Source organism: Wolffia australiana, chromosome 9, assembly GCF_029677425.1.
Source record: "Wolffia australiana isolate 7733 chromosome 9, ASM2967742v1".
Lineage (NCBI taxonomy): Eukaryota > Viridiplantae > Streptophyta > Magnoliopsida > Alismatales > Araceae > Wolffia > Wolffia australiana.
Window position 1 is genome coordinate 14,405,353 of NC_135843.1, and position 20,084 is coordinate 14,425,436.

Sequence of the window (20,084 nt, forward strand, 5' to 3'; positions counted from 1 at the left end):
TACTACAAATTCTGAAAAAAATTTAAATTTGACTCTTTACCATCAAGGCAAAGCCCCAGATGAGGGAATAAATTTATTTCGCATTGGTAATCTAAGGTAGAATTTAATTATCATAAATTTATTCTTCATGTGCATTTAGGGCGATCAAATCATAATATCTCTACTGTGGAAGACTATATATAATTATGGTCATTAATGGTCCTATCTCACAGAGCTCTCAATTTGAGAATTCGATTATTCTAACATTTGCACGAACATTGATTTTCATGAATGTACATACCGACATAGTAATATTTGTGCTTCATTGATGGGAAGGTATAATGAGATCAATTTAACTGGGCTAGAGGGCAGACCTTAGTTTAGTGATCATCCAATGAAATTACTATGTCTAATTATTCTTTTCCATGGAAAAAAATATAGTTCTAAAATGCTAAATGTAATATAAAAATGTCTGATGAGGCTACTTGGCACATAAGAGACGGACCGGTCTATTTAACTCACACCCAAAAATTAAAAATTCAAAATTTTAATCCAAAACTCTCACTTTCTGTCTCCGTTCTAGGATTCAAAATTACCTCTTGTTTCTATTATTATATATTGTATCAAGTACTAAAATGACATAATAACTTTGAAGAAGATAGTCAAATGATTATGCGAGTAATGTGGCAGATCAGCCCATTAATCAGACGACCCAATAAGTGCCAAATCCAGTGTTGGCTACAAATACTCCCGTTGGGCTCTCTCTCTCTCTCTCTCTCTCTCTCTCTCTCTCTCTCTCTCTCTCTCTCTCTCTCCTGCAAGGCTGCAATGGTCTGCGAAAAGTGTAAGTTCCATCGTTAACGTCAACCCTTTTGATCTTGGTTTCTAGTTTGAAATTCTGACTCGGATTTGCTGTTGTTCTTCCGTCCAATAGGTTTTCCTCTTTATTTTTGGCTTCAATCCCACTTGGGTTTTCTCTTGTTTATCGCCTTTAATTGGGTGGGTTTCCAGGCGAGAAGAAGCTGGGCAAGGTGATCGTTCCCGACAAATGGAAAGAAGGCGCCAGCAACACCACCGAGAGTGGCGGCCGAAAGATCAATGAGAATAAGCTCCTCTCCAAAAAAAACAGGTCCTTTTTCTCCCATTTTTTGCCATTCTCTCTCTCTCTCCTCCAACTGAAAACCCTAAATTTTATTTATTTCTCTTTTTCTCTCTGTCAATCATTCGTTGTTGAGAAAGATTGTGGAGGGATGAATCAACGTTTGAATTCTGGATAATTTTCTGGGAAAAGCCTGTTGTTTCAAAGATTTTTTTCCTAATTCTCTGTTGGATTGAGTTCATTATAACTAGAAACTTTTTATTTCTATAATGTGGAGGGATTAATCAACATTTGACTTCTGGATAAGTTTTCCGGAAGAAAACTGTTGTCTCAAAGACCTTTTTCCTAATTGTTAGTTGGTTTGAATTCATTATTATTAGAAAATTATGGTTTCTATAATATTTATAATTTTTTTACAAGTATTGTTTTTATGTACGTCTTTTTCTGTATTCTTAATTTATCTATTTATCTGCTCTAGTGGACTCTAGTTTCTCTGTATTCTTAATTCTTTCTTAATTTATCCCTTTCTCTTTCTGTCTAACTCACTAGGGAGAAAAGGTGCGTGGGTAATACTTGCTATGGCTCCATTTTTAGAGGGATAAACCAAAATTTTATTTTAATTAAGTTCCGTTTGAAGGAAGTTGTGATTTCTAGAAAAAAAACTTTCCTCTTACTTAGTTGATATAAAATTTTAAGTTTAGTATGACTATAATCTATTATTTTTGGGATATTTTCAGAAATGTAATTATTCAGGTGTTTCTTTGGTGGAATTTATTTATTAATTTATTATTCTGTTCAGATGGACCCCCTACGGCAGCACAAAATGCATAATTTGTAAGCAGCAAGTCCATCAGGATGGAAAATACTGCCATACTTGTGCCTACTCCAAAGGTATGATGTGGCCGTCTTTCCACCGTTGGATTCATCTCCTGCGGATTTCTGGCACTAGATATGATTAAAAACAAAATTTCCATTTAATTTTTTATTTTCAAATATGATATTCATGAAGTGAATTTCGGTGAATTAAATTTATGGCAAATTGCAGGAGTTTGTGCCATGTGCGGGAAGCAGGTATTGGACACCAAGTTGTACAAGCAGAGTAACGTGTGACAGTTGGGAAGCAATTTTAAGAAGAAAAAATGAGGAAAATCTCCACAAGATGTATACTTTTGTTTCTATTTTTGCATAGAAATCCTGCAAAAGATGCTGTTCCACTAACTGGAAATTCTAACTGGAGCACCACCACACACGTTTCTATTTGAAGGGGGGTATTATTGCAAATTATTTTCATAGGATTCCAATCCCTATGTAAATTAGGAACCCTCTAGTTTAATTGAATTAGATTTTGTTGTCTACTCCCAAGGCCCTCCTCTATCCTCTCTTTCTTCTTTCAACTTTGTCCTCTCTCTCTCTCTCTCTCCCTCTCTCTTTCTCTCTCCCTCTATCTTTCTCTCTCTCTCTCTCGCTCTCAGTCTTGCACTCTCTCTCTCGCTCTCGGTCTTGCACTCTCTGTCTTGCTCTCGCTTTTGGTCTTGCACTCTCTCTCTCTCTCTTTCTCTCTCTCTCTTTCTCTCGCTCCCGGTCTTGCACTCTCTCTCTCTCTGTCTTGCACTTTCTCTCACTCGCTCTTGCTCTCTCTCTCTCTCTCTCTCTCTCTCTCTCTCTCGTTCTTGGTCTTGCACTCTCTCTCGCTCTCGCTCTCGGTCTTGCACTCTTTCTCTCTCTCTTGCTCTCAGTCTTGCACTCTCTCTCTCTCTCTCTAGCTCTCACTCTTGCTCTCTCTCTCTCTCTTTCTTGCTCTCAGTCTTGCACTCTCTCTCTCTCTCTCTCTCTCTCTCTCTCTTCGCCCCTGCTGTGATCTCCGCAGCCCGAGGAGTATTTTCCAACAAAGTTTGGCGAGTAGCCGAGTAAGGTGCAAATGCAACAACTTGAGAGCCAGCATATGGCAGTGCTGTCAGTAAGAAGGGGGCCTCAGAGCAAGAGTGTGGCTCAGGGGGAGGACAAAAGAAAATGATAGAGAGAGAGAGAGGAGAGACTGAGAGAGAGGAGAGAGAGAGAGAGAGAGAGGAGAGGAGAGAGGAGAGAGAGAGAGAGAGAGGAGAGAGAGAGGAGAGGAGAGAGAGAGGGAGGAGAGAGAGAGGAGGGAGAGAGAGAGAGAGAGAGGAGAGAGAGAGAGGAGAGAGAGAGGAGGGGGAGAGAGGGGGAGAGAGGGGGAGAGAGAGAGAGGGAGGGAGAGAGAGGGAGAGAGAGAGAGAGGGGGGGAGAGGAGGGAGAGAGAGGGGGAGAGAGAGAGGGAGGGAGAGAGAGAGAGGGAGAGAGGGAGGGAGAGAGAGAGAGAGAGAGGGAGAGAGGGAGGGAGAGAGAGAGGGAGGGAGAGAGAGAGGGAGGGAGGGAGAGAGAGAGAGAGGGAGAGAGAGAGAGAGGGAGGGAGAGAGAGAGAGAGGGAGAGAGGGAGGGAGAGAGGGAGAGAGAGAGAGAGTGGTGGTTTCCAGCTTATTCTTCAAATATAAATAAAAGTTGAGGTAATATCTTACAGCTTCCCAGGAATTATAATGTGCATGATTTAAATATAATTTTAAAAAGCATCACAGTTCAAAATTGCTTCTGTCAAAGAAAACTAGAAAAGTTAAGGGACTCTTCCGTTTAAGGATCTATTTGAACCTTAACCATTTCTTATCACATTAAATTTGCATCTCACCGTCTATTCTCTCCTCGTGCTTTGTTTTCTGTTTCGTAGACATCCCTCTCAGATAATTTTTTCCCAAGGCAAGGGGGAAAAAAACATAGATCTGAGTCGCGCAGATCGACGGTTCACCGAATGTTTCAAATTAGCTAGACAGAGGATCTAAACATAGAAGATCTCTAAAACAAACGATATTTTCAAGTATATAAGAATCAAGAGACACTTGTTTTCTTTCTTATGTAAATGCAATTATAAAAACTCACCGGCACTCCAAGAAAGATGTAGAAGAATCAGTCAGGCAGAATATCTTCAAAGAATGACTGCAGATCCCCTTTCTCCGCATCGAAAGCCATCATCTTTGCCACACAATCCTGTCTCGCATTATGGAATAAAAAACCACCTTTGGTTATTAAGTTGCCTCGGTAAAGTTAGTGACATGACTTGACACGTTATATCCAGAGAGAGACAGAGAGGTGTGAGGCTTGACATGGGAGGGAGATTTAGAGGGAGGGGGGGAGATAGATATAAACAGAGAGGGGGAAGAGATAGAGATGGAGAGAGAGAGTGGGAGGGGAAAATGTAGAGAGAAAAATGGAGAGATATCGAAAGGTAGAGAGAGATAGATTAATAGATAGATGGTTCGATAGATAGACAGATAGATGGATGGACAGAGAGACAGATAAAAAGATAGAAATATAGATGGACGGACGGACGGACGGATGGATGGATAGATAGATAGATAGATAGATAGATAGATAGATACATAGTTACATAGATACATAGATAGATAGATAGATAGATAGATAGATACATAGATAGATAGATAGATACATAGATACAAAGATACATAGATAGATACAAAGATACATAGATAGATACATAGATACATAGATACATCCATAGATAGATAGATACATAGATACATAGATAGATAGACAGATACATAGATACACAGATAGATAGATAGATACATAAATAGATAGATAGATAGATTTTGATGTCACCTTGAAGCGGCAATCCATGTCTGATATGCTCTCACTGCCCAGCCGTTCAATAGTTTTGTTATGCTTGGTCGCCTCTAACACGTATGCTGCTCTTTGAACAAGGTCGTCTGGGACTCCTAATCACATATATAAATATATATATATATGTATGTAGAAAGAGTGAGGTCATGTATTTTTTTGAAGATTAAGCCTTGTTTTCCTCTGTTTGGTTGATGAAAAGTTAAGAGCTCAGAATCAAAATTTCCCTAGAAAGTCTTTTTGCACATCAAGCTTGCCATTCATGAATGATTTATTTATAAAGGAGGTACTCCGGAGGTGAAAATAGTGACATGCATAGAGTTACCGAAACTCAATGCATAAACAAAAAAGAAGCATACTTTAGAATACTGATAAAAAAGGAAAATAACAGGAAATTTCAATCGTTTGAGGTGTGGAATAAAAGTCGACAGAGTAATGAATATTATAAATTTGGTTTGGAAACTTAATGTTTTTATGGTGTGCCCGCATCATTTAATCTTTTTCGAGTATTTTTTGTTCAATTCTGATTAAAATTTGGGAACATCTGATTTAACTGCTCATTCTTGAGCGATTTATACCATTTGGTAGAAATTTAAAATATTCTAGTAAAAAACCACTTTATTCAGAGCGGCAGAGGAGCAGCTATAACCAAGAATATCAAAAAAGTAACAGCTTTAAATACAAGTAATTATTTCCTCTCTAAATAAATGCCAACCATGTAAGGTGTTGCATTAAGTTTTCCAGTAGAGATTAGAGTTAAGATCACCCCAAATTATTGCATTCATTGGGAATAAAATATTAAGGTCAACCAAATTTCCCAAATTTCTGAGAAAAAAAAATACTTAAATTGCAAAAGTTGAAGCCATACCAGCAAGTAGGGCGCAATGCAATCCTGAAATACGTAAATTAAATGTTAAGCATTCATGACTTGGTTTAGTAAAAGATCTCAGCAGATAATAAAACATTACTGTTTTTTTTAGAGATAATAGAACATTACCGTAGCTTGAAACAACATTCCCCGGAACAAGTCTGCAATCCCAAAAAGAAAAATATTGCATAAAATAATAATTAAACCCATTTTTTATCAAATTAAAAAAGACTTTTTTGAGGACTAGAAAATAAAAGATCTCTTCAAAAAAAAAAGAAAGTAAAAGATACCTGTACAGAAAGGTGATGTCCTCTGTATCTGAGTTCTCAGGCCTCAGAATACTCATCGTGTGGAAACTAATACTCTCAGACTGAACCATACACAAGCTTTTTTATATCAGGATAATTGAAACATAAATCATGTTTGTGACATCGTAAGTTTCAGACCTTGGACATGTAACCGTCCGTTAATATCTCTGATAAATGAGTGCACAGAAAAACCTGTAAGCAAAACAGCATAATTTTCGTCAATGGAGACAGGTGTCTCTTGGTGACTTTGATAGAAACCCTTGAAAAGATAGAAACTAAGGTTAGAACAACAACACATCATTTTTTTGATACACGAGCCTTGTTTTGAATACCAAGTCATGAAATACACGTATTGGGATAATAGGTAGGCCCATTAGTCCAAAAAGGAAATAATTGACGAATAAGAAGCCTAAGAAAAAAGAAATGATGGAAATAGGATATAGAAAGAAATAGGGAATGGGAGTAGTCAGGCTGACAAGCTGCCAAGCTGGTAAGTGTATGTTCTGCATTCCCAGCTTGGAATACAGCCGATGGAATACTTCTCATGTAACTCCTTTTGTTAGTAGATCCATCACCTGCTCAGTTTACTGTTTGTATTTCATTTGAATCACTTTGGGGTCCATCTTTTCTTGAATAAAATGATGGTCTATCTCGACCATCATTTTATGTTCAATTGGATTGTGCGCAATACCAATGGCTAATTTACTGTCACAGTACATTACTGCGGGGCCATCTTGTGATATGGCGATATCCTGTAGAATACCTCTGATCAATAGAACTTCACCGATTCCCTTGGCTACAGCTCTAATTCTGCTTCAGTACTGGATCGTGCCAATTCCCTTATGTCCATGCTCCATCTTCCTCCTAAGAGGAGGGCTGTCCTTGTGATCTCGTCTCTACCTCGTCACACCTTCAGGCGGCTCGTCCCCAGTCGATCACTGCCTCATCCGTTCGACCATTCCTCAGATCCTTCCCATTTCTCCTCTCTACCCTGAGAACCTCTCCTCCCTCTCGTCTATTTCCTTCCCTGACACATGCATACATTAAGGATCTTATCAAATCCCAAGGATTGATATCAAAGGTTTGGGAAAGTTTTTGACCCAAAATGGAAATATTCGTCTTCGTCATTGCCAATGACCATGATATCATCTACAGATACTAGAAGGGCAGCCACTTTTCCATTCACACCTATCTTTACAAACAGAGAATGATCTCCATTACTGGGTTTATATCCCATACTTCTCATAGCCAGCGAGAACTTCCCAAACCACTCTGTTGGCAACAGTTTTAATCCAGACAGTGCTTTCTTCAGCCTGAACTCTTGAGCTTTGCACCAAGATTGATAATATCCAGGGGGAAGAACCATATAGATTTCCTCACTTATATCTCCATGGAGAAATGCATTTTTTACATCACATTGGTATAGCTTCCAATTCAAGTTGGCTGCCACTGCAATCAGGAAATGGATCACGTTCAACTTTGTGATGGGAGCTAATATTTCACTAAAGTCAATGCCATATGTCTGAGTATATCCCTTTGCCACCAATCTCTCTTTATATCTTTCCAATGTACCATCGGCTCTGTGTTTGGTCCTATATACCCATTGCATCCTGCGGCTTCTTCCCAGGAGGTAAAGTCATAATGTGTTATTCTTGATCAGCACATTCATCTCCATATCCATAGCTTCCTTCCAATATGGATTCCACAAGGCCTCTTCCACTGTCTTTAGAGTAGGACTTGCACCAATTCCAGCAAGAAATGCTTGGTATCCTGGGGAGAGATGTGAATACTGTACAAAATGTGACATCAGATATAATGGAAACTGTGTACACCTTCTCTTCCCTTTTCTTAAGGCAATTGGCCAACCCTGATCAGCTTCGGGAAGGATTTGGTCGGCCAGTGCATTTCAGTTTGCAACAGGGGCCTGTCGTTATCATTCTCTGTACTCCCTACATAATTATTACTCGCATTTGGCTGCACAGTTATTGGGCTCCCTTCTTCAATCATGTGCACTTGGGCCCCAGGTGGGTCTATGACAACTTTCTCTTTATCATAAGTAATTGTTACTGGTGGTAATGCCACAGTTGGCAATTCAATTCTCCTTTCAACTTGTACTCTGGTTTCAACTGTATCATTGGATCTTTCATAGTATTTTTCCAACTCGTTAAACATAACATCGATGAAGATAAATATTTTCCTGGATGGTGGATGGTACCACCTATACCCCTTATGCGTCAACATATTACCGACAAAGACACACTTGACAAAAACTAAGCTTATGGAGGTGGACAAAAACTGTGCACCCAAAGATTCTTGGTTTCAGGCCTGTTCTCAATTTGACAAAAGGAAAAAAATGAGCCGTAAAATCTAATGGACTCGTGTAGCCTAAAATTTTGGATGGTAGACGATTGATCAGATGTACGGCTGTCAATACAGCTTTTCCCCAAAGAAATTGGGCACACCTTGATGAATAAACAAAGTTTTGGTTGTCTCAACAATATGTCCAATCTTCCTTTCTGCTACACTGTTCTGTTGGGGAATATAGACGCAAGAGGACTCACGAATACTGCCTTGAGTTAGAAAATATGTCATTAATATAGCATTGAAGTAATCTTTGGCATTATTGGATCTGAATTTTTTTACCAGTAAACCATACTGTGTCTTCACCAGAGTAACAAAGTACTTAATAATGTAAGCTACGTCAGACTTGTGTCTTAGAAGATAAACCCATGTGAGGAGAGTGCAATTATCAATAAGTATGAAGAACCATTGAGCACCATTTAACAACGGGATAGTACACAGTCCCCACACGGCACTATGCACAAGATCAAAGGGACTGATACTTCCTTCACTCTTGCTTTTAAATGAAGACCTTTTATGCTTAGCCAACTGACATGCATCACATATGAGCTTGGATAAATCCACATTAGGAGAAAAAATAAGAAACATTCTTCCCAAGAGTTCAAACGACGGATGTCCCAAACGTGAATGAAACACTTTAATTTGTTGTACTACTTGGAGATTGTCTTCTTCAAAAGTTTTCCTTCCATCTACCATTTCCACCATACCGGCACCATCGTTCATGTTCAGCAACCCATAATGCTCTTCAATTGCTCCAGTCCTTTGGTTTCAGCTTCTTGTTATATTCAAAATAGCCACAAGAATCAAGAGTGAAGAATCTTTAACTAATTTTTGAGGAGAGATCAGTTTTGCTTTATGCGTAGGAACATGCAAGACATTCTTCAATAATCACAGATTCCTTATTTTAACAGTCCTAATGCCTGGGTGTTAATACATGCCAGCAGCCAGGCCATGACACTAGATATTACCAGACAGATAGTGGGGAGTATCCTCATCAAATATGGCATCCTCGGTGGGACAACAACATTTTACAGTAGGATCATAGCAGTGGTATTCTTTCTGGATTGTTGTGTACCCTACAAAGAAACATTTCAATGCTCTGCGGAAAATTTACAGGAAGACGATATATGAACAGGTGCAGTATTCCTTAAAACCTTTAGTGGAAGAGTAGATCTCCAATGACGTATGGGCAAATGGGATTCCATCTCCTCTACTGGTCTTTTCCCTGCTAAAGTGCTGGTGGTTCGCTGGTTGATCAAATGAATACCAGTTAGGAATGTGTCTCCCCAGAGATAAGTTGGGACATTACTCTGGAAGAGTAGTGCTCGAGTAACTTCTAACAGGTGCCAATTCTTGCATTCGGCGACTCCGCTATGCTGGGGGGTATTGACGCAACATGTTTCATGGATTGTGCTTTGTATAGTAAAGAACAGCTCTAATTTGTTGTTGATGAAGTCTTTGGAGTTATCAGACCGTAAGTGTTTAATTAATATAAGTGGTTCATTGGGTGTGCCACCATTTAGTAAAATCCATGCTTCTCCACAGTGAGAAGCCCAATCCATAATCCCGTCACCTTGTTGATAATAATACAGCCATTTTCAGTGAAAAATAGATCGTGTATGAAAAATTGCGTTACCAACAAACAGAAATAATATTGGCAAATACATATGGAACAAGAAATACTGGCTCAAATTTGCTAATGCCAGGACTGCTGATAACCCCATAGCCGACCATAGGAATTAACTGGTCATTAGCTGTGAGAGCCTTCTTATCCACAGAGTACTTCGTATATTGAATGAAAAAACTTTTATTTGGTGCCATATGATCAGTTGCCCCCAAGTCTAGAATCCACACTTCTCCGATTTTCTGATGTATGCCTGCAGGAAAGGAGCCATATTTACAATGTGACTGCTTGTCTGAAGTTACACAAGTATATAGCTGTGAGTACCTGAGGTGTTGGCGGATAATATTGCCGAAGGAGATGATGAGGCATTGGGCCATAGTCGATGCATCTGCTCCAGTTCGTGCCTCAGTTTTTAATCCTATTCTGAAGATGCAAAGGTAGAGGAGCCAAGCATTGAAGGGGACTTACCAATAGATGGTTTGGGAAGTGGTGGGTTGCGCCAAGATGGTCCATTCCTATCTTGGCAAAAGAAGGCCTTCTGTTGTGTGGATTGGGGCTTACCATGTAGCTTCCTGAAAATATCTCTAGTATGATGAGGACGCCTGCAGTGTGAAAACCATAAGTTGGCTTTGGGATCAACGTTGACAGATGCATCAGGCAGGTTCTTGGGCTTAGGGTGTGGAAGTAGGGGTGGCCAATCAGAATACCCCATTGGCCAAGTAATGCGCTTGGAACTGAAGGCAGAGGTATTCATAATCGCATGGGGAGGTTTGATTATTGATTTCAGCCAGCTTTCTTGCTGAGTGTCATACTGACAGCTTGTTCGAACATAGGGACACTGTCTCGGTTGATACGGAGAGTCTTCAGAGCGTCAAATTGAGGGCTCAACCCAGATACAAACCTTTATATGCGGGCCTCCAGCATGAGCTCGTGTTCTGCTGAGTCATGATTTTGAACGGGGTGATAGCGGTCTAATTTTTTCCGCATTCAAACACAGTAATTTTTTCCATATAGCTTCTAACACAGACACATATTCAAACACAGTTAGCTCTCCCTGCACCAGGGTAAATGATTTAATAACTAGGATGGAGAAATGGGACTTTTTGTTTCACTCAGAGAGCATCTGGTGGACCCTTTGAAACTTCGATCAGAAATGTAGCAGGTACTAAAAATATACTCTCTTTTTACTTTGATTTCAAGCAAATAGATAGCGGGCACTAAAAAGATATCCTTTTTCCCCTGGGACAATTAGCAAACTCGTAGCGGACACTCCCTGCCAAGGTTCACGGCCGCAAGTTTCAGTTCCACAATTGGACGTGGTGTGTAATTGTTGACAGGATAATTTCGCCCAGAAGGAGATATAAGGAAAGAGCAGAAGAAAATGACCCACCAGGCTTTCATAATCAGCTAGATGGTGTACAAGTTCTAGACGCAGGTGCCAAATAAAAATGCTCAAATACACCTGTCTTGGCTCTGATACCATGTTGGAAATGTAGAGAATGTAGGGATAAATTGTAGACACAGCAGGTATTCTTCTCTCATGCAATACAAAAGTAACAGTCTTAGAGAACAGCAGAAACACTTCTCAGTCAGCAGATGATCAGAGATGCAGGGCAAGAGTGGTGTCGAGAGGAGGAAGAGAGAAGAGATGAAGAAAGAAAAAACATCACGGGATGGTGATTCTTCTTGACTCTCAACACTCTCCTTTCTCTCTATCTCAAATTTCTCATTCCAAGTTCTTCTATGATATACATCATACGACACAATAGTAAAATAAATGACACAAAAAATATAAATCATGAGATACAGTCTCAAAAAAGGATACAGTCATTGGAACGACATTTAAGATACACAACCTTTGGTGGATTGTCACATTGGGAAAACAGATTTATGATTCCCACAAGAAGACCAATGCCATCTACAAACGTAGAAGTGATTACTGTTAAGACATGTTTAGTAAAAGGAAACAAATTTTCAAAGCAGGCTGGGTTAGAGACCAACCTTCAGTCAGAGTACCTTTTCCGAATTCATCTAACAAGCATAAAGAATGAGGAGTGGCATGCCTAAGGCATTTAGATTTAAAAATTTTAAGCAAAAAAATAAGTATGATTTATATTCTTTTCAGAGTGAATGATATCTGAAGTACCTTGCCATTGTTCCAACTTGATGAAGATCTACCATGAAGGTTGATTGCTCAGCAGAGGCAAGTTTGCTTCCGGTTGCACAAAATATTCTATTCGTGACAATTTCGTCAGAAATGTGTTATGGTAAAATCTGTAAAAAAAATACAAGGAATCCTTTTAAAATCTATGCAACCTGTCAGTCAGCCCAACTCTTGCTTTATCAGCTGGAACAAAACTCCCAATATGTGAAAGAAAAACCACCAATGCTATCTTAAAAAGAAAGCAGTTGTGAGCTGAGAGGATAAAAATTACAAAGATATGAAAAGCTTAATTCATAGAAGCTATAAAGATATATGAAATTCAATAATTTCTTCTACAAAATGAAAACCAATTTTTTTTGATATTTTATTGGTATAGGTATCATACCAACATAATCCGAATTCATAAATTATTGTACAGAAGCTTTATGAATTCTTCTGTTCAGATGGACTTCAAGAGGTTTTGTCCTTGTTTTTGTTCCATATGGTTTTCTTTTCCTTCATGTCTCTTGAAACGCAATTTCTTTCTTCTTGTTGATTGAAATTTCTCATATTGTCCATCAACCTGCTTGATTTCCAAATTTATTGCACACACAAGTTGGGTTGTAGAAAAGAATAGAAAAGACGACAAGGCATGCTTCACAGGAAAAAAAATGATTACATCAAACATGTGGTGAGCATCATAATCTCCCAAATTCAAAAAGTTAATCAATGGTGGTCGACAATCTTTTATATTCTATTTTATGTACCAATGGGCCACATGTTATAAGTAGCTCATTTTTTTTAAGTGACATGGGCCCACCTGATAAGGAACTAATAAGAACACTTTTCTATTACTGCAACAAGAAGAGATCCACGTCTCTAGGACTTCGTCAATGCCTTGAGACGAGTTACCAGTCCAGAGCACAGCAGAACATGGAAGACATCAGTCTTAGGGAAGGGGGAAACAGAAGAATAGAACTTCGGGGTGAACGGAAGGATCCTCGGTCAAGGATGAGACCTGCTGCCTCTGCCGCAGGGAAGAACATCTGCATGTAGAGGAAGATGAGGGATGGCCAAGAAGAGAATGAGTGAGGTCACCAGGAAGAAGCAAGGGTTTACTCACATCTGAATTGCCTCCCGTTCTTTCCTTCTTCCGACCCTTAAGTTAGGGCTGCCGTTGGCTTGTAGGCTGCTGCTGTTTCATGGGCCGCTGGCGCTCGTAAATATGGCCCGATATCATATCACCACCCCTCTCACTCTGAAAGGCCTTTTAAGGCCCTATCCCATTCAATAGAGATTAAGCTGTTTTTTGGCCAAACCCCCATCCAACAGAGCTTCACAACAGGGAGCAACAGGAGAGGAAGAAGATGGCTGATGCACGTTTAACATAATATCAGAACTAACGTGATGAGGACATTGCTCCTTTTACTAGAGGCTTTGTTGTTGTGTGAAGATGCATTTTGAAATCTGGAATGGAATACCAGAACAAGATCGAGAAAGGGCCATGACAGTGATCCCTGATATCAAGATAAAGTTTAATGGGCGGAAGCTAGTGGAATTATCTTTGGTGGCTAGATACCTTGAAAACCACCTTGTGGAGGATCCTGTTACTCCTGGAGATTCAAGATATAAAGTATGGAAGTTAGAGGAGTCCCCTATCCATCAATTGTTTTTTGGGAACTATAGCCCTTGATATGCTGGACAATCATCTCTATGTGGAATCCATTAAGCAGATGTGGGAAGAGATTATCAAGAGTTGCTCCGAGCAGCAGATGGTTTGTAGAATTTATGAGCTTAATGCACAGGCTATTCATGGAAAGCAACCGTAAGCAACCATCATTGTTTATGCTAGCCAACTGACCGTTACTGACCAATTGAGAATCCCAAGTCCAGGGATAGAAAATACACTCTCATGCAGAGACTCTTTACCTTTATCATGGGTCATAATCCAGAATATGAAAGTGTCTGAAGTCAGATCCTTCATCGTGAGCAGATTCCAGACCTTGGTCTGAGAATTGCAAAATCCAACTTTGAGCTCCCCAAACCCACAACAACCGGTTTGGAGTCTGGTGAGGCTGTTGGAATGCTCTTCGAAAAATAGAAGAGATTGAAGCTAACTCCAGATGCACCAGGGGAAGATGGGACACCCTGAACATTCTCCACTATGAAAAGAGATCCCAAGACTATCCTTGGAGACCTGACTGGGATATCTCAGCATGGTGAAAACTCAAAACCAAAAATAGAAGCAGAAGGGCTACACAAGGGACACTCCCTTATGTGTTTATTGCAAGAAGCGGAATCACACTTAGGAGAATTTCTGGAAACTAGCCAACAAGAACCATCAGCAGCAACAGCAGCTGCCTTGTCAGTACAGGAAAGCATACATAGTGACCCTTGAGACTCAAAAAATGGCAGAGACTTCCTTGGGAAAAGATTGGGTGGGCAAATAAGAACAAGACACGTGAGAAAATGTTCATGCACCGAAGGCAGAGGTGAATCACCTTAACAGAGTTTTGGGTTCTACATCCTTAGATCAATGAGGTAAAACTTTGTCACTTCTGGGTGCGACTCCTTTTATAAACCCTAATGAAAGCACCAGGATTCTAGATATTGGACAACTGATCATATGACCCCCAGACTGGAATCGGTTTGCTTCATATCTACCAGTCAGTGAACCCCACAAGATACTCTTGGCTGGTGGCAGGGTTTTACTATTGGTGGAATTAGAGTATAAACCTCAATATTGGTGTACTATGAGGGTCCATATTGTGGAACTTCCTTTGACCAAACCCTAGGTCGAGGAAGAGGGAAAAGAGAGAAAGGAGAAGAGAATGAAAAACGAGATTCACTTTTTTTAGGGTTTTTTCCTGTGTACCCTTTATAACATGGGTCCATGGGAAGGCAACATACATTGGGCTTATGGGCCCACAGTGGGGCCCATTACATAGATAGACAAATACAAGAGAATTTAAACAAAAGGTCCTCCCATTGACACACATACCTGGTCTCAGGGCAAGACTGATTTCATTGCAGAAGATGACAGCAGATGAAGATTTTTTCTTAATAATAAAGGGTGTTTTCTCTGTGACTAGGTAACGAGGAAGAAGACTTCATCATGTTGAAGGGAAGACGGCTTGCTGCTCATTGAATGCTTCCCCATCACCTGTCTCACCTCCATTAATCTTCCTCAGGGCGTGGATGGGGTCCTGCTGCTGCATAGGCGCATGGCCTGTCCCTCTCTGAGTCAAAACTATATTTTCCATTTTTTTTTGTAGGACTTGACATTAGTACTCTTTTTTGTGATGCTTGCCAACTGGCAAAGCACTAAGGGTATATTTAAAAAGTCTAAATGATAGAAGTTTGACTCCATTTGATTGTGTTCATAGTGATGTGTGGGGCCATGCCCAATAACCAGTCTTTTAGGGCATAAATGGTTTGTAATCTTTGTGGGTGAATGTACCCTATTGACCTGGTTGTATTTGCTGAAGTCTAAGGCAGCAGTATCTTTTGTGGTTGTAAAATTTTGTGAGCTAATGAATAATCAATTCAGTGCAATGATCAAACGACTCCAATCAGATAATGCTATTCAACTTCACAGATACTACCTACTGTAATCAGAGAGGTATTGTTCATTAATCTTCATTTTTCAACGTCCATCAACAGAATAAGCTGACTGAAAGGAGAATTGGACATGTATTTGCAACAGCGAAGTCCCTACTCTTCCAAGCAAACATGCCCAAGTCATACTGGGAATTATCAACTGCAATCTATCTCACTAAGATAACTCCAGCAAAGGCAATTGGGTACAATGATTCCTATTGAATTGATGTCTTCCATCTATCCTCAAGTAACATTGAGGGCTGGATTGAGGTGAAGGGTATTTGGGTCTGTTGTGTATGCTCACATGGATGCAGGAACGCTTGATCCAAGGGCAATCAAGAGTGTGTTTATGGGTAGTCTAATACTCAAAAGTGTTACAAATGCTATCACCAAGGGTGCAGAAGATTTTTTGTCACAGCAGATGTGACATTCAATGAGAAGCAGACATTCTTTGCCAATAAGGAGGGGGACACAATTGTAGCTTCTGTAGTATTGCAGCAAGAATTCCAGTTCCTAACGTTGCCCACAGAGATTTGAAGTATGGGTGAAGCCACTCTGCATGAAGGTGGCCAACGAGAGTTATATGGTACAAGATATGATGAATTAGATGCAATGTTTCCACCGGTCACAGAATAGATGTTGGAGATACAGGAGACAATGAAGGAACCGATTGAGTCTAGTGAAGTTGAAAGTGATGATGTCTCAATAAGCGATGAAGAGCTAAGAATTGAACCACCAGTTGAGTCTCCTAGAACTGATGCAGTCGTTGACCAGGGAGAAGAAGACCTGGGAAGGCTAATTACATTGAGAAAGGGTGTGAGGAGCTGTCAAAGTAAACCCAGATATCCGTTGGGGAATTACATTTCTAATGCCAGATTGAGTCCACGGTGCCAAGCATTCCTAAATGCTTTCGGAGGAATCTCAGTTCCCAGAAATGCAGAAGGGGCCTTGAAAATTAGAGCGGAAGACTGTTCTGGACGAGGAGATGGAGTCATTTAAGAAGAATCATACTAGGGATTTGGATTTCTTACCTCCTAGAAGAAAAGTTTTTGGGTGTAGGTGATTTTATACACCAAAGTTAAATGCTAATGGGACTTTGGAAATGTAGGAGGCAAGGCTGGTAGCAAAGGGTTATACCCAATCATATGGCATAGATTATCTTGAAACTTTTGCACCTGTAGCCAAGTTCAATACTGTCAGAATCTTGATTTCTCTTTCTGCAAAGTTGGGATGGAATCTGCTCCAGTTTGGAGAAAAAAATGCTTTTCTGCAAGGTAATTTAGAGGAAGTGTATATGACTACTCCCCCTAGCCAATTAGTTGATAGGCCATATGTGGAGTGTAAATTTGATAAGCCTCTGCCGAGGACTTATCACAACAAGAAGAGGCGCAAGAGAAGCTCCACACATGAGAATTGATGTTGCACGCGTGAGCCATTTGAATAAGAGCCACGTATAAAGGGGTTTTTTCCATTTGAAGTACTCGCCATCCAGAGAAGACGGAGATCCTTCACCGCGTGGAGGTACAAGAAGACAGATCCGGCCTTCCTGCATCAAGTATTGGACTGGGAAGCTGATCCAGTACATATTATGTGTTTTTTGTGTTTGTCCATCCTGATCTTCTTCGTCAAGCTTGGATCTCAAGTCCGTAAGCATTCCACAACGTTTTCTGCATGTATGCTTGAATTTACCGTAAGATCTCATGTTAAGGTACCTTTACAAGTTTGGATCTACTAAAGTTGATCTTATTCAAAATGAGATCTTTACAAAATTGCGGAAGGCACTTTGTGGCCTGAAACAGTCGCCAATGGCCTGATTTGGAAAATTCTCCTCAGCCATGAGAAGTCTGGGATATCAGCAAAGTAATGGTGATCATAAGCTGGATATAAAGCATAGCCCTCCTGCTCCAAGCCAATCCTCAGTGTAAATGTGGATGATATAATATCACAGAAAATAATGAGAAGGAAATTTGACAACTGAGCCAGAAGCTCTCTGAAAAGTTTGATATTAAAGCATTGGGCGCCTTGACATATTTCCAGGGTATAGAGGTCACAAACTCCAAAGGCGGTATATTCATTTCACAACTTAAGTACATACTAGATCTGCTCCAGGAGACAGGGAACCACAGTTGAAATCAATGACAAACTAGATAGGGAGAACGATAGCCTCTACAAATAGGGGCTCACTTCAGAGTTTGATTGATAAATGATAGGATCCTTGAGAGGATCCTAAACCTATCTCTGAGTAGTTTTGTCATTTAACCCACAGGGGCATTTTAGTCATTTGCTATTATGCATTTCCCTTTAAATAGGGATGCCCTCCCGTTAGGAGGGCAGCCAAAAAAAAAAAAAAAGAAGAAGTCTCTTGTCTCCCCTCTCCAAGTCTAGGTCTGGCCTCCCCTCTCCCTCCACGATCCCCGTCCCTCCAATCATCTCTTCTTCACCGCATCTCCAGGCGGCTCATCCCCGGCCGATCCAACCCCCTCTGCTCGGCCTCCTCTCCGATCCTTCCCGTTTCTCCTCTCTACCCTGGGAATCTCTACCTTACCTCATCCTCTACTCTCCCTCCAATACGAGCCTAGATCAAGGACCGTTTCAGTAAGGTTATTCATCTGAATCATAATTGGCCTGATATTTTGTATGCTGTCATTACTTCACATGGATTAATCCATGTGAAGCTCATTTTCAGGCAGCAGAGTATTGCAGTATCATAAGGCAACAGTGGGACAATATATATTGTTCACAAGAGATGGTGATGTGTCCATAAAGATTTATTATGATCCTGACTTTCTTGGTTTGATAATAGACAGAAGGTCGACCTCTGACTATTGTGCTACTAGTGGCAATAGTATAGTGACATGGTGGAGTAAGAAGCAGAAAGTAGTTACTCTCTCAAGTGCCAAAGCAGAATTCAGAGTCTTTACACATGGGGTATGTGAGGCACTTTGGACCAAGGGTGTCATGGAAAACCTTAAATTATTCTCCCAAGGTGATATTAAACTGTACTGAGATAACCAAACAGCTATTGCAATCGCTCAAAATCCCAGTTCAGCATGAGAAGAGGACGCACATTGAGATTAATCGACCTTTCATGAAAGAAAAAATTATGAAGGGGTTATCAAACCTCAGTTTGTGAGGTCATCAGAGCAAGTTTGTGAGGTCATCAGTCCCCAGTTCGAGACACTTATCTCCAAATTGGGCATGACCAGCATTCACATCCAACTTGCAGGGGGGTGTTAGACAGTCCTTTATTTATGATTTATTCTCTCATTCATGTCCTACTGGGTCACATGTTTTAAGTGCCCAATTTCAATTAAGTGATATGGGGCCCACCCCTCACACTGTGTATGGCCTTTTAAGGTCCTCTACCCTTCAATAGAGATTGAACTGTTTTTTAGCCCAAACCCTAGCCGACAGAGCTTGAAGACAGGGAGCAGCAGAAGAGGAAGAAGAAGGCTAATGCAAGCCTAAAACATGGAAAATGAACACCCAGGAAATGTTTTCTTTAAAAATATTTTGTTGGGGTAACACTTTGTTCTTTAGGGAAAATGTAACCTATTATCAAACCCCATACCAGACATTGGCCCCACATCTAGAATTTGACAAGACTTATAGAATGCAAGGAATAAAAAAGGATTCGTAAGCTATGGATAAGTTTGATGACCTGCTTGACATAAATACTCTTTCCAGAATAGTTTGGGCCTGTGATTATATTGACCCTACCTGCAAATAAAGAGATTCATCAGAAGCCTAGCTGTTGACAACAATGGTTGCATCTTGGTAACAAAAAAAATGGTTTACCTTCAAAAAAAATCCTCGTATCATTCGGGACAAAAGTGTCAACTGCCATCTCTTGCAACACATGCCTGATTTTAAGAATTTAAATAATTTTCTGAGTTAGGCATATTGTATTCCCTCAGTAGTATGATGTAAGTTACAGATATATACAAAAAAGTTGAGAACAAAAAACCTTCCATTTCTTATATCAAGCACGTTTTCTTCTGTCAGGATTGGCTTAACATACTTGTTCTGACGAGCAAGTAATGCAAAAGACAAAATACTAACCATTGGGAAAAATCAGTTGTAGGGGTATGGATCAAATGAAATTTTCACTTAATCAGGAAAAAGATAATGAAAAAATAAAATAAAACCAAACACTTCCACTTACCAGTCAAGCTCTGCAGCAAAATTTGTTGCAGTAATGAGAGGCGATGAAAATTGGAGGACACGAGAAATCAGATCCCTGATAATTGCTCTTTCCATATCTGAAGAAATAAAAGGATAGAATTCACATTCTTCATCAAATACTGATAATGAAATATAGTTGAGGCCATTTATTTAATGAGTCTGCCGGACAGCACTTCAATTAAAGGTTCAATGTGGAATCATTTTATACAGTC

The 20,084-nt window shown here is 40.0% G+C and overlaps 2 protein-coding genes across 2 annotated transcripts in view; one reads left to right on the plus strand and one right to left on the minus strand.

The window, feature by feature from the left end:
• The first annotated feature begins 743 nt into the window (after window positions 1-743).
• Window positions 744-2,433, plus strand: LOC144707634 (postsynaptic protein-like protein). The gene is made up of 4 exons (XM_078580842.1): window positions 744-823; window positions 991-1,108; window positions 1,878-1,969; window positions 2,124-2,433. Exons 1-4 carry the CDS (start codon window positions 808-810, stop codon window positions 2,186-2,188), a joined length of 291 nt encoding a protein of 96 aa, XP_078436968.1. The 5' UTR covers window positions 744-807; the 3' UTR covers window positions 2,189-2,433.
• Window positions 2,434-3,936: 1,503 nt separating this feature from the next.
• MSH5 (MUTS-homolog 5) overlaps window positions 3,937-20,084 on the minus strand; it is an 86,677-nt gene continuing 70,529 nt past the window's right edge. The window contains exons 20-33 of the mRNA XM_078581329.1: window positions 19,853-19,949; window positions 19,655-19,744; window positions 19,486-19,550; window positions 19,349-19,407; window positions 12,261-12,337; window positions 12,091-12,177; window positions 11,946-12,007; window positions 11,801-11,862; window positions 6,098-6,151; window positions 5,942-6,021; window positions 5,781-5,812; window positions 5,652-5,675; window positions 4,766-4,881; window positions 3,937-4,132 (exon numbers count right to left, since the gene is read on the minus strand). Coding sequence (XP_078437455.1) covers window positions 4,052-4,132; window positions 4,766-4,881; window positions 5,652-5,675; window positions 5,781-5,812; window positions 5,942-6,021; window positions 6,098-6,151; window positions 11,801-11,862; window positions 11,946-12,007; window positions 12,091-12,177; window positions 12,261-12,337; window positions 19,349-19,407; window positions 19,486-19,550; window positions 19,655-19,744; window positions 19,853-19,949 — 986 coding nt within the window. The 3' untranslated portion in view covers window positions 3,937-4,051. The remainder of the gene's footprint in view (window positions 4,133-4,765; window positions 4,882-5,651; window positions 5,676-5,780; window positions 5,813-5,941; window positions 6,022-6,097; window positions 6,152-11,800; window positions 11,863-11,945; window positions 12,008-12,090; window positions 12,178-12,260; window positions 12,338-19,348; window positions 19,408-19,485; window positions 19,551-19,654; window positions 19,745-19,852; window positions 19,950-20,084) is intronic.